Source organism: Mercenaria mercenaria, chromosome 4, assembly GCF_021730395.1.
Source record: "Mercenaria mercenaria strain notata chromosome 4, MADL_Memer_1, whole genome shotgun sequence".
In the NCBI taxonomy this organism is placed as follows: domain Eukaryota; kingdom Metazoa; phylum Mollusca; class Bivalvia; order Venerida; family Veneridae; genus Mercenaria; species Mercenaria mercenaria.
This window is the reverse complement of record NC_069364.1, coordinates 83,196,109-83,211,545: the sequence shown is the minus strand read 5'-3', so window position 1 is coordinate 83,211,545 and position 15,437 is coordinate 83,196,109. Positions and strand designations below refer to the sequence as shown.

The 15,437-nt window shown below is 33.1% G+C and overlaps 1 protein-coding gene across 1 annotated transcript; it reads left to right on the top strand.

The window, feature by feature from the left end:
• The first annotated feature begins 5,311 nt into the window (after positions 1-5,311).
• On the top strand, positions 5,312-11,240 carry LOC123552319 (adhesion G protein-coupled receptor E3-like). The gene is made up of 10 exons (XM_053541831.1): positions 5,312-5,399; positions 5,806-6,003; positions 6,231-6,296; positions 6,755-6,863; positions 7,157-7,279; positions 7,703-7,793; positions 8,078-8,204; positions 10,233-10,276; positions 10,549-10,669; positions 10,999-11,240. Exons 1-10 carry the CDS (start codon positions 5,394-5,396, stop codon positions 11,119-11,121), a joined length of 1,008 nt encoding a protein of 335 aa, XP_053397806.1. The 5' UTR covers positions 5,312-5,393; the 3' UTR covers positions 11,122-11,240.
• Positions 11,241-15,437: the final 4,197 nt, after the last annotated feature.

Sequence of the window (15,437 nt, the reverse complement as noted above, 5' to 3'; positions counted from 1 at the left end):
AGTTAGGGAACTGTGTTTTTGTGCATGATTGTGAACATTTGTGTCCAGTTATTTTAGAATCCCTTAATGCATAAAGAAGTTATGGCACGGACACGAAAATTGGGCCTTTTTTACCTTTGATCTCTTAAATGTGACTTTGACTTTAATAGTGTTAAAGTAATTGCAGGACCAAATTTATGAGGACACTCATGCAAACAGACCGGGCAAACAGACTCCCCCTCATACAAACTCTATTTGTGGGTTATAATCATGAAAAAATATTACAGGAGCAAGGGAAATGCCGATATTTTATCAAAAAGTTAGTTGCTAAGAGGCATACAGTCTTTTTTTACGAAAGTCGCAAACATTTGTACAGTGTGCTGCAAGCAAACATGCATACAGTCAGGACATCACACCGAATCCTATTTGATTGACGATTGTAAAAATATTGGAGGTTTTAGCAAAGATTTTATTTAATTTGACTAAACTAGCATTGTTTTATTTTATCCACGAAACAATTGGATTTATATGTAAAGCTTTCATCAAACAAGAAAATATTACATTTGACGCCAACAATGTGCAATTTCTGGACAAAATCAGTGATCAATCGAGTTTCAGCTATACTTTTACTTGTAATCAGGCTAACAGAAATATAGATTTGTCCATCTTGGTCACCCATGCCCTGAAAACAGCTTTTAATACTATGCATACACTGCTACACTGCGCTAAAAAGAGAGTTTCTGGAATGGTAGCGACGCCCCGCAAGCAGCTTTTTATCAGCAAAAAGAAACAACTTAGGTCCGGCGAATAAGGCGGGTACGGCAAAGCCAATTGCTTGATCTGCTGGTCGTGTAAATACTGCTGTACAATATTGCTCTTCTATACAGATGCATTGTAATGAATAAGGCAGATGCCCAGTAAAGCAGATTATAGACGACGTTTAATGATACGATTACTTTTTGATAATAAAATCTTGTCACTTTAGACGTATTGTAAACATTTCACCCATTGGGTTGTTTTCTGTTGTTTTTTTTTTTTTGGATGGGGTACCCATTTTGCTCACACTTTCGACAAAATGAAGTGTTTAATTAGAATTTCATGAACATTTCCAGACGAAATGCCCACTAATGAAGCTATTTCAGAACTTTACATCTTGAGTCTTCTGCTACAGTGACTGCCATAGAGGATGCGTTTTAGGGCGCTTTACACAAGAAATAGTCTTGCGCTCTAGATTCAGCCTTATTGAATGTACCATTACCCATCTATAAACAGTTGCTTAGGATGGAGAAGAATCACCCTGAATTACAATTCTTGCTGAATATATTCAGAGAACTTTGCATCTTTTTGTAGGACCTAATTCACTTCCTACCCCGAACCTCCAGGCGTACGATAAAATAACACATGTGTATACGAGTGTGGTGTGTTAAAACGCTTGTAAGCCAGTTATATCAGTACCAGTTGTTTCGAAATTTTCAGTGTATGTGGATATTGAAACATAAGAAGTCATTACAACCTGTAATAGTTTCTGTGAAAGCGCGTTAGTCTCAAAATTTCCTTCCTGCATTCCCCTCGTATAATTAAAGGTTAACGAACTGTCTCAGCCACTTGGTTGTTTTCTGGCAAGTATGGCATTGACTTGCTATGAATCGGATAGCTACGCAGTCTCTTTTTCTCTGCAACTCAGTGTTCTAATATGTTGTTCTGAGGTACTGTATTCAAATGTCGAGACAATTTCCCTCTTCATTGATATGCTTATCATTATAAGGATTATGGTATGGAGGCATATTTCTGCCAACCACATATTCACTTATTTATCTCGAAATTTTTCGTAAAAAATTCACTTATTTAGTTATTATTTGGCAAGTGACAAAACTGCTTGTTATCCACTTAAGTTTCTTAACAGGACAAAACTGCTTGTTAGTGCCCACCACTGCCATCAACATATTCACTTACGTTAACTAGGTATCTTGAGTTTTGTCAGTTAGTCAGTTGCGATTGGTAATATCCCGTAATCGTCCCCTATCCTTACGGAATAAATGAAAATATGTAAGTGTGTGTGTGTGGGGGGGGGGGGGGGGGGGGGTGCATAACAATTATGCAATTTATCATTCCAAATCCTATCTATAGGCACAAACCATTAGAGTGGTGGTAGGGGATGAGGTGGATATACACTCATTCATTCTGTTACAGGGTGGGAAAAATGTGATGCCAGACCGAGACTCGAACCCGGGGCCTCGGAATACCGTTCCGATAACCTACGGACTGAGCTACTGGGCCGCCTACATATATTTCCTCCCCATTTCAATATTCAAGTTCTATACCGTGACATATTTCCCCACCATTTGGAAATTCGTTCTCAAATTTCAGCGGGTACTTTATAAATCAAGCAATTACAGGCGTCGGAGACTAACCAGTGTAATGCCGTTAAGATCCCATGTTGGGCGCCAAATGTCACAGGATGAGAAAAATGTACAGCCAGACCGGGACTCGAACCCGATGCCTCGGAATACCGTTCCAATGTTGTACCGACTGAGCTACGCGGTCACCTATACATTTTCTCTCCGTTTCAATATTCAAGTTCTGTACCTTGACAATTCCGTATAGGGGACTAACCGTTAATCGCCAATTTGGGTACGAATATTAACTGGATATCAAGAAACCTTTCACAATAACCACTTATTCATGTGAATATGTGAATGGCAGAAGTGGGCGCTAACATGCAGTTTTGTCCTGTTAACATAATTATCTTGATAACACGCAATTTTACCACTTGCCAGATAATAACTGGTTATGTGACATTTTTAGAGAAAACTGTCTACATAATAAGTGGATATGTGGTTGGCAGAAATATGCCACCATATATTAAGGTATTTACACATTTCAGTATATTTAGACGACGATATAGATATGTGCCCTTATGATACTGACAGCAGAGGGACTGCTTGGAATACCACTCTTGCAGATGAAGTTGTGACTATCACTTGTAACGAAGGCTTCACAGGTAACTATTACTTTCCACTAGAGACGCAGGAAAAAAGTAAAAACAACCGTGAGACATCACATCCGTTTACCAAATTGTCAGAACTCAGGAATGTACGATATTTGTTATCAACATTATCATAAAAATACAAGATGCTTTTAAAAAAGGAATGAATGTCATATTTTTTTGTTTTACACATTTGTAAAACCCGAAACCTCGTACACATATCCGATAACGGCCGGTATGAAGTATTTCGACCCCCATAGAATAATGACCCCCGGTCATTATTCTATAGAAAAAGTGACCCCCCGGTCATAGTATTTTGACCTCTAGATCATATTACTATGACTCCCCACGTGAAGTAAACTGAACCTCACGAAGAATATTGACTCCCATAAAAAAAAAACGACACCCGGTCATTTGGTCAAATTTAGTGATAACTCATTGACAGAAATCAGAGCATTCCACAACGGGAAAAGGGATTCTATTTCTAGACGCTGTATCTTGGTGTATACATTTTTTCAGGAAAATAACAATTCACAGTACGTTCACAAAACACACCAGTGTCAATAATCCCTGCAAATTTCGGTATGAAGTAATTCTTCAGAAGAAAACTGCACAAGAAACTGCTAGCATAGAACTTAGTATTAATAGAAGTTGCAATACTTAGCAGTGGCAGTAAAGTACGGTAGCGGCAACAATAGAAAGTAGTAGTAGTAGTAGCAGTAGTAGTAGTAGTAGTAGTAGTAGTAGAAGTGGCAGTGGCAGTTGCAGTAGCAGCAGCAGCAGCAGCAGCAGCAGCAGAGGAATAAGTGACAGCAACAACAGCAGCAGGAGAAGAAGAGGTAGATGTACAAGACGTATTAGTGGAAGCAGGTATAGTAGTATTAGTAGTAACAGTTGTAGTAGTAGTAGTAGAAGAAGAAGAAGTATATGTAGTAATAGCAATAGAAGTAGCGGCACCAGTAGTAGTAGTACAATCAAAATGTTAACTATTGGTAATGGAGGGTATTAGAGTTGTAGATCTAGTAAAATTGTCCGTTAGGTTTGGTGGGGATAACTTTTTAATAGATATTATCGTCGAAAGTCTTTTTAGGAGCCGGTGTTTTACATGGAAAGAGTAACTTTTTTAAATAGAATAATGTCCGGGAATCGATATTGTATGAGAGTTCGAATGTAGTAATTTCGGCAGTGAGTATTTTACATGGAAGGATTCACTTTTTCTATAGAATAGTAAGCGGGGTCGTTATTCTATGAGATTCGAAGGGAGTCATCTTTAGGGAGTCAGTATTTTACTTGGAGGGGTCAGTTTTTCTATAGAATAATGACCGGGTGGGGGGGGGGGGGGGGTCGTTATTCTATAGAGTTTTCAAAGGGAGTCAGTTTTTTATAAGGGGAGTCAATATTTTACAGGAAAGGAGTCACATTTTTTATAGAATAATGACCGGGGTCGTTATTCTATGGGGGTCGAAATACTTCATTACACCCGGCCGTTATCGTAGATATGTGTACGAGGTTTCGAGTTTTACAAGTGTTTAAACAAAAGAATATGACATTTATTACTTTTGTTTCTTTTTATAGGTAGATCTACAAATTATTTCAAATCTCTGTACTGGCAGTAAATAAAAAGTGCAAAAGTAGTTCAACATCGGGAGCAGCACAAAAGTTATCCGAATAAATTTGTTTTACACACTTGTAAATAAATTCTGTTAGCCAATCAAATTGAAGGAAACGGTCCAAAAAAGAAACAAGTTATATTAAATTCGAAAGCCAGATCTGAATTACGATAGTGATATTTTCGATGTACATGTACATTTTTAAGTATGTGATAATGATAGCCCCGCCAAATGCGTTTCTTGTTTGTTTGTTTTTTTTGTTTTTGTTGTTTTTTTTTGTTAAATATATTGCTTACATTAACTGAAGTTTTCAACATATAATGTATGCTTTTGCAGTTTTTTTTTCAACTGAGAACTATATATTAAATATGATGTTTCTCATCTAAATGGGATAAATATACAATAATCTTTCTTATCATAATGTTTTGTATGCAATACAAAACGTATTCGAGAAATTATTAAATGATTATTAATGATTAAAATTGATGTAGAAATGTGCATTCTAAGAATTAAACTGAAATAAACAATACACATGAAAATTATGGTCGTCATACTTTTTTCTTGAGCAACTTGAATTACTACATATTTGTGTTTGCTTGAATTTAATATAGATTTGTAATTGTAAAACAAACTAAATGGAAAGAAAATCTTACAAGTGCAAGTTTGATTCCTAACGTTTTCAATATTCTTTAATATTCAGTAAACAAATGTAACAATTATTGTAAATTTTAGGACAGATATATAGGACATATGGTCCTGACGGACAGTGGCAATTACCGGTATATGATTGTGTACGCGAAGCTGTGCAAAATATTGAAATGTCAGTAAGTAAACAAAATCAAGCCATGTTTAGTTAAATCAAGTAATAGAGATGGAAAATTAGCAATTACTGCAATAGGATATATATGGTGACTTGCAGCTACTTAATTAAATTTCTAATAACTTTTCTCTACAGTTCCTACAATTTGAAACACTTTTCCTGGTGCTTAATTTCAGCATTATAATGCATGATAATGTAGATCTAGTATGTAATATCATATTTAAACAAAAACTTTTCGATTAACATCATCGGGAAATAAACTAATTAATGCAAGAACCGGATACCAGTGTAAATCTGTAAAAATATGTGATTGAAGGGCTATTACTGCAATTACAATCGGACTGGTATATCCTACAATGCAAAACGACATAAACATTTTGTTGAAATTATTTTATATTGCCGCAATTAAGGTTAAAGCATTGGACATAAATTCAACAGCCGAAAATATTGTCACTGCAATAGATGAAATTGTTATTGCAACAACGTATAACGGAAATACGAACACCAGTGATAAGATAACTATCGGCGAACTGTCGATTTTAACGTCATCTCTGAAAAAGATTGCCACTCTACTTCCGTCTTTAGTCTCAAATGACACGGTCACTGATGTAAGTACCATTTATTTTGCTGATATTTAAATTGGAGGACGTGTGGTACTCTTATCTTCGTTCTTATCTATCGTTATACTTGTATTTGTGTAAGAAGATTTTCAACTGATATATTTTTTACTTCATTTTGTTTTATTTTCTGCTCTGTACTCATACTTTCTTTATATCGCCGTTGAAGATAACGTACCTGAAAATTTGAAATATTATAATTGCTGTTCTGTTTTTAGGGATTTATGGATTGTGTAGACAACCTTATCGATGATACAAACAGTGATGCCTGGAAATCAGAAACGGTACAACATTATGTTTTACTTAAGTGGTTAATCTGAGTTAGATCAAATGATGGTCCAGAATTTGTTTGAAACTTTATTGTGTGATCATTTACCTTGATTAATATTGAATTAGCATTTAATACTTGTTAGATGTTCTCATTTTTTTTTATTTTTCTATTGTGTTTGCCCAACAAGAAAGAGAGTTTTAGCTTGAATAATTTAAGTATGAATTAAAAAAAATTGCCTTCGGAATAATACAAATGTAAAAATAATCTACCTTTTTTAAAGATTTGTATAAACAATTATTAGTTTAATTAGAAAAAAATCCAAACTGTTGCTTTAATTCGTTTAATTTTATCAACTAGAAAACAAAATCTTTATGGTTATTGATACATGTTCTGTCAGCATTCTAATTAAGAATGAAAATATCTTGTAATATGGTGATGCATCGGTATTAATGCATAAATAAATTTCTATAGGATAGTACAAATGCAGAGCAGATACTTTCCGCTATCGACAGTATTGCAGAGGCACTGACCGTTACAGCAGAACAAGACGGAAAACGTTTAATCACAAAAAAGAATATTGGTATGAGACGTTTTAAATCTTATATTTTGCCGCAATAAGAAGGATTTTCATAGATTTGCAATTAGTTTTTATTTATTTATTTATTTTACTTTATATTGCTCTCAACACATTATTTCTGTAGGGAAGAAGAAAAGTTTTCATTTTAATTTGCACCTTTCTATGCAGTGATCTAATTGTGTGTTCGAATTGATAAAACTTTTGTAGCTTACAGTAAAAAGAGAAAGAAACAAGAAGTTGTTCATGAAATATTCCCAATATGAAATCCTTAGAGTTTAGTTTTAAATATTTTTCAGCCATCCAAGCCCAGCTATTTTCAGACTGTGGGATGATTTTTCCTGACTCTTTTGAAAGTTTCGATCAAGATTGGATTAATCAAGCAAAAAGCAGCATTCGAATACAATCACAGTCGTTATCAAGTAATTTAATTTGCTATTACTGACTTTGAAATAAAAGTTCTTTTGCATTCAAGCGAAAAAAAGAGTTGGTTGGATTGGGTACATTTGTGAGAGGTACTGAAATGCACAACACCCCTCAGGTCCATAGCACCAGCTAAAAAGGAAATAATACATTGAATGGTTGAGTACACACAGCAGATAAAGATACATGATTTTTGGTACCATAAATTATAAATCTTTATGTAAATTCAACTTGCTTTATATTGATGAATTTCTTGAAAATATAAATATTACAGTTGTGCCATTGTCCACACTGTCAAATTGATTGTGGTCGATACACATTATAAAACCATCTGCATTATTTTGCACTCTTTCACTCTTTTTGCTGCTTCAACACAATGTTATCAGATAAAATAAACACCCTTCTTTACACGTCTCGACAAGATTCAACAGAAGCATATGTGGTGACAGCAGCGATATATAGAAACATGTCTGATATTCTTCCAAACACGTATTACGTTACAAATGAAAACAGGTAAGTAAAGATGCAAGTGAGTACGTAATAATTGTTTCACACTTAATTTACCTTTATTACGTTTTTAAGATCCTAATAGTACATTAACAGTAAAAACACAAACTTGGTCTTAAATTAGAGGTAATATTGGTTCGTAACTAATTTGTCTTTATGTTTTGTTTTTTCTACAATGTTGAAAACTAAACTTCCAAGTCAGAATTTGATGGTTCAATTTCAGTGTATTTAACTTTTTAGTTCTAATGCTATGTTACCTTTAATTCGCTAATATTCTCTGTCCTATATAGATCAGAGAAAAAAGACGACACAGAAAAGAAAGTAAAAATCAATGGACCTGTTCTAGCCATGACAATACCGTCTCACCTATCAAGAAGTTTGGATTCTCCGATAACAATAACATTTGAGCATTACAATGTCAGTATCCTCAAAATAATCTTTTTTTTTAAACACTCATCTGATATGATCATGTCAATAATTATAGACCACCGCCTCGGTAGCCTAGTGGTAGAGCGTCCGTTTCCGATGCGGGAGGTCGTGTGTTCGATCCCCGGCCGCTTCATACCAAAGACGTAAAAATGGTACTAGTAGCTTCCTCGCTTGGCGCTCAGCATTAAGAGGACAGTGCTAGGACTGGTCAGCCCGGTGTCAGTATAATGTGACTGGGTGGGATATCATGCCACGTGTCTACGGCGTGATATTCCAGTGAAGCAGCATTATACAGTTGGGCATTGTGCTCACTGCACTACAAGTAGACACCGTCGTTTATATGACTGAAAAATTGTTGAAAAAGACGTTAAACCCGAACACACACACACACATACACACACACACACACACACACACACACACACACACACAATAGTTATGAAAATATTTTAGAATCGATACTGAATATAAGTATTGGTGCGATTGCAAACAGTAATTAGTGGTGAGAAGACGAATTAATATTCACAAAACTTTTTTACACGTTATATGTAATATATTAGACCAATTAATTTTCGTTTTTAACATGGGAAAGATACAATAGGATAAATTATCTTAATTTCTGCCATTATTCTATACGAACTAATTAAAATGTTTCGATCAAAAAGTGAATTCTTTAATCTCAATGTAAAGATTCAAGATTCTTTATTAAGTAACGTAAACATTTAAACGCTTCTTGTTACATGATACAATAGTTTGCTAACCGTAACATACAGACATGACAAGTATGTACAAGGACATGGAAAACTACATACAACAACATCTCTATTAGTTTACAACATGCATATGAGGATGGACTGCGTACATCACATACATTATCATATGAAAAGGAACAACAGTACAATATAATCCTAAGGTTACATGCCATTATGGCTTATAATGCTAAACGTAGGGTATGTAAATGATTGTTAAGGAAAATTGGCAGTAAATAAATCTCTAATTATGACAATTTATTATACCTTGTCTAATTGCAAAGGCTTCATTGATAACTTACATAGTTTAAATACAACTTCATAATTTACAGACTGCATTAGTTCTAGAAATTTTTACAACACTTGGTCTACAAACGTAATGTTTACTAATATAATGTCTACGGATTTGGTCATACGCTGAGCATATACAGATAAATTAGCACTCGTCGTAAATCTCAATGTCAAGATGTGTTAACTTATTTTTATACTCGATAAAATTTCTATATATATTGCAAACTTTGGTCACCACTTTCCACGAATGAGTACTCAGTCTAGTGGAATAATAAATCTAAAATATTTATTCATATGACTTTACAGCATAGCAATTTTCAATATTTTAAAATATTTTTGTATGTTTATCTGTCATAGATGTTATTTAGGTTAATAAGCTGTGATGGTTCACTGTGAAAGTTATCTAGACAAAGATCCGCATATGTTGTTAATAAGTACATTACAACTGTAGACGTCTTTATACACAAAATAAAAATTGTGTTTCTGTAGTTTGAGCATTACAAAATTTAAATAGCACCAAAAGATTTCTCTTTGTGAAATAAATATAGGATCTGAGTTGTGGTTGCTAAAAAGCTTGTTATTCCAAACATGTTTTGTTTATTTTGACTTTTGTCACAACCTTAATATTGAAATAATCGGAACAGAAAATACATTTACAAGCTCTGTGAGGCAATTTTATCTAGTCAATGCCCCTTCCTCTCCAAGACTGCTGGAGTTTGTAACTGAATTATTAAGCATTGAAAACGTTATCAATGTTAAGACAAAATCCTGTTTAAAAATCATATTTCGTTAATTACTTGATACTTTTCTGGTACGGAAATATATTAATAAGTAAACATAGCTGCATTTTCTTTTGACTTTCATACATTTCACTGTTTCATAAAGTCTGACAATATTGTGGGCAATGTACATGAAATTATACCTTATGTATGAGAATATGAATATTTACAAAGAATGTTTCTATCTTAATTTTCAGAATAACCTGACAGCGCCAGTATGCGTTTTCTGGCAGTATCAAAGGTAAATATCTTTTCAGAAATTTTCATTGCTATATTCTCGAATACAAAATGTATCTTAGACAGATTCAAATGTTTGTATATTTATTTTATTTATTAATTGCTTCATTAAAACTTTTAACAGAACATATACTTTTTCCGATTTATTCAGAATACATCATCAGTATGTTAATAGATTATATTACAATACAATATCTTTAGTAATAAAAACGTATCAATACGTTTTATACTTTTGCATATTTTTCTTCTAAGCTTTACTTTTATAATTACATGTAGTGATTCTCAAGGATTCTGGTCAGATGACGGATGCAGGATCAACTCCACCAATGCCAGTAGTACAGTTTGTGAATGTAATCATCTTACTAATTTTGCAGTGTTGATGAGTCCATTTCAACAGGTAAATATGTTACTTTCTAATTTAGTTTTCTACATTTTATTTCCTTTAATCACATGCCTAAATGTATTTGAAAATAAAGAACTACAAAAAAATCTAAATGCAATATAGGTTAAATGATTTCTTATAATTGTGTCGCCAATATGATCAAAGGTACTGCTGAAAACTGTGTTATAATGGTACCCCTGTTGTAGCAATTTATCTTTAATAGCTGATTCTGGCACAAAAACTTATTTTTCTGGTAATTTACAAAATGAAGATGCCTTTGTTTTTCCTTCCTTCAACTCAGGAAATATTAAATAAATGAAATTCAAGATTATATATCATTTAAGGTTGATGAGGTTGGTTCTTCCTCTGAGTCAATGGTTCTTCACATCGTCTCAATCGTTGGTATATCGACATCTATACTTTGTTTGATTGCGACCATTGTAATACATTTTGCTCTGTGGAAGTAAGTTTATCGATTCTCTTCAACTGAATGTCTGACATAGTTTTGAGAATATATATACCTTACGTACCTCTGGTACACGAAAATGGCTTATTAGGGTCATTGTAGCTAGACTATTAAAATGATAAGGGAGGTATTGATTCAAATTTTAATGGGTTTATTTTACTCACCGCAGAGATGTCCTCGTGTTCATCACTGGCACTGGAGACAATGTTACTACCGTAACAACTATCACATATGATATATATCATTCTTATCCCATTCAGTTTTTTCTTGTATTACCATTTTCCCAATCCTCCCTTTCTCTATTTTTTTCCTAATCCAGTTTTTTAACACAAAATTTTACAAAAAATTTTCTTCTGATATCCTTTCTTATGGTACTCCGTATTTTTCTTAGTGTTCTTACTCCCGTTTTTAAATCCTCTTGGGTTTTTAAATTTTCCCTTCCTTTTTTCAATTCTTGTTTAAAACTCATGACTGTTTTTGTCCCCCATTCCCCAACCCCCCTGACTTATTTCATTCTTCCTTTCCCTCGGTCTGATGTTACTATATTTTAAATTTAAAGAATCTCCAAATAAACCTTTCCTTCAATCCCTCCTTTACCCCAAAAATTTTATGCTCTCCTGTTACAGTTTCCTTTGTTTTAAAAACTAATATTGTTTCTGAGTATTTCTTTTAGCCCTATGTGTTTTGCCCTTTTTTTCACCGTTCTTTTTACTAATTTGTCGTGAACAGGGCCCAAAAATAAATATCGCGGGCTTTTAATTGGCTTTCGGATAACTTAAAAAAAGGTTTTTTGCCCTTGAATTAGCAAAAACCCGAAAATAGTTTTTGTTAAATGCCGCGAAATCTCACCCGGGATTGTAAAAAAGACTCGGGCTTTTTCGTTAAAAGTTCCTTTTTACGGTTAAAATTTTTTCATCCCTTTTTTTCCCCCTATGAAATTTCATTCATACCCATTTGGGGAAACTCTTGTTACACGTGCGAATCTGTGAAAATTGGTGGGGAATACATTTTTTTTCAAATGATCTTTCTCATGAAAAAGTATGCCGCATGTGCTGAACAAAATAAAAGGAAAAATTGGATATTTAAAGAAAAAAGCGGGAAAGTGCAAATGTGGTTTTGCAATTAATTTTTTATTATTTATGTGGTAATTTTGATAAATTGGGGTTCAGCCTAACAAAAATTTAAAATTTAAAAAAACACTTATAAAAACACTTTTATTTGTACAGAAAAATTTACAATAAAAAAAAAAATCAATTTTAATGTTGTAAGAATTTTAAAATTTTTTTCTGTTCTTTTGTGTTGTAACAATCATAGAGTTTTAGATCGAATTTGGGGTCGTCCGTACGGAATGATGGGGTATGTGTGAAATATCAAAATTTCTCCCCCTTATCGGTGAAATTTTTAATACTCACTAAAAACAAATGAATTACTTTGTTTTTTATGCTAATTTCTGAAGATCAACGAATTTTCTGTTTATTACATGCTTACATAAAGTTAAACGAGACCGATACTTCATGACAAAATTTGGGTTTTATTTGGCTATGTTTAAAATATTGCATCCCTAAATAACCCATGTCATGGTAAAACAAAAAGTAAAAAAGTAATCCCAAACAAAAAATTTTTTCCCCGCGTCAAAAAATGTTTTGAAAAATTTGCAATTGGGGTCGTTTAGTACTTATTCGCCGCTCCAAACTGCGCTTTCCTTCGTATGCTAAGATATCTTGAAATTGGTTCTTCGTTTTTAGCACTTAAATATAAAACTGTGAGTGGGGGAAAAAAATGGCCCATTTTCCACTAAAAAAACGCAAAACAAAATTTTTCCGTGATAAAAGCAGGTACGCTAGGGGCTTCAAAAAAACCTTTAGACAAAACCCGTGCAAATATATATGTTTTTTCGAAAAATATAGTCTTAAATCAATTCAAACCCAAAATTTCTTTAAGTACTTAAATTTTTTTTACTTTTTTGGTCAAATTTTGGGAAACCCCCTTAAAAGGGGCTACTTTCAAGAGGGGTTTTTTTTCTGGAAAACATTTCCGCACGTGGTGTATATAGAATTTTCACAGGTGTTTTCATTTTTTACCTTTACGAAAAATAAAATATAACCCAATCGGAAATAGGGTCGCGTGATCAAGTGCGAATTTATTGAATGAGAAAAATAGGCATGATAAAACGGGTTTAAAACAGAACTTACTGGGTTATGGAGGTGTTTTTGTTGTTTTAAATAATTGTTTTCTTGTTTTTTAATAACACGGGCATTTGAAAAGCGAGGGGACACGAGGTTGTTCTTTATGCGCGCTTTTGTTTGGGGTTTACATTGTATTTTTCGGCTGGAATAATGAACGAGAAAAAAGTACGTTTTTTTTTATTTAAAAAACTGAACTGAAAATTTTCCCCTTTTTCAAAGGCCGTTTATTTTGTATTATTATTATGCAAAATTCGTAACAAAACAAAACCCCCATTATAATGTTTTTTTTTGTTTTTAATTCGTAGTTACGCCTTGTATTCCTGGCAAAAAAATGTTCTAAAGTAACAACTCGCTTTTCGTCTTATTTTGGTTTCAGGCAATGTACAGCCTTGCTCCCTTTTACACTACTTATCTGGCGTTTTTTGTTTAATGTTGGAAGGCCCCCCCAAGCTTGATCGTACTTTATGTCTTTAAAACAAATTAAAAAGTAAAGTTTTCTTATTACTGCATGGGGAAGTATCAATTTTCTTTAATTTTTAAGTCTATAATTTTGTAATTTGTTCATTTTCATTAACCTTTAGCCTGCTGGCGGCATGTGGTTCAGCCTTTGCGACCAGTGCCCTGCACTGCACTGTTTGCTATTCATGGGGTTTTTTTTGTAACCCCCCTTCGAATAATAAATTTTGTTTTCCCAAATTGAATTTTGACCAGTCCAATTAAAAAATTTAGCATGCTAAGAGTTAATATTTTGGACTTTGATTTTTTCATAGCTTCATAACTGCAATTGAAAATAGAAGAATGTTAATTATGAATAATCGGATACTCCTCACAAATGTTTGTTCCAGTTACGAAATAGATCGACATATTTCTTTCAAGTATTCATAAATATGGGCTTTCTCCTCCTGTAAAAATATTCGTCTAAACACTTCATGTTTGTGGGGTTTTTAAAGTATTTGTAATTTGTCTAAATTTCAAAGACTAAAAATTCCTTTAAATTCAAAATTCACTTTACTAAATGATTTTATTAAATAGGGTGTATTACAACAAAATGGCTTATATGTATTCACTGACATATTCTGTTAGATTTCAAAATTTAATTTATGTAAAAATTACTTTTTTGGTAGGTGAAACGGAGTTTTGTTGGGAAATCACTTTTGGTAACAAATTAAAAAAGGTACGGGAAAGAGAAATTGCAAGTCTTATTTGCCCTTTTCCATTTTGGAGTTTTTTGTATTTACAATTGAAAAGTTTAAATATTTACACATTTTTTCCACTCAAACAATTCGTAATGTATATATTTTTTGATAAAAATTTGATTTTAGTGAACTTTTAAATTGTTTGTTTTTGTTATATGATTTTAATTTTTTTGTTAAAATGACCTTCTAGGGGGCCATAAACTTAAAAAGGCCCGCATCATTACAGCGTAGGGCAAAGGGAGAAACGTTTTTAATTTTGATAGTCTGGTTAAAAAAGGGTGTTTGGAAAAATCCATTGGTGAAAAGAAATTTGTTAAACGAAGCCCAGAAGTTGATATAATTAAAAAAGCGAATGGGCGTTAATTTTTGATGCATGCGTAAAGGGGAATATGACATGTTGTAGGATTATAACATTTTGTTCTTATTGTAGTTTAGTTTTGTCTCAAAGTATATTTCCTTGTGATATCCTATTTCTGAAACTTTGGCCCACCTCATCATGAGAAGACGTTCCCCCGGGGAAAACCCCACGCTGAATACAATTTTTTTGTTTTTTCACCGCTGTTCTATGCCATTTGTATTTATTTTTAGTGTTAACTTATAAATACCGGTCAAAGATTTTATGTAGAAAATGCTTTTTACCATAGTGGTGCACTTTAAATGCTTTGTGCAACCCGTAAATAAAAACAAAAAATCATTTCTAGGAATAAAAAATTAGTCAAAAAAGCGTGTAATATTAAAACTTCGGGTTGTTGGTGTATTGCAAATTTTGGCATTTTAAAGTATTTGCCAAAACGGTCAAAATTTTGGGATGTGCTGCAAAAAATGTAGAATAAATGTAGGAAAATATTAAAAAAAAGGAATTTTTTGGGAAAAGTTCAAATGCTCTACTGTATATTTTGATGTTTCTATTTTTAGCTGGGGTTATTTTAAACAAT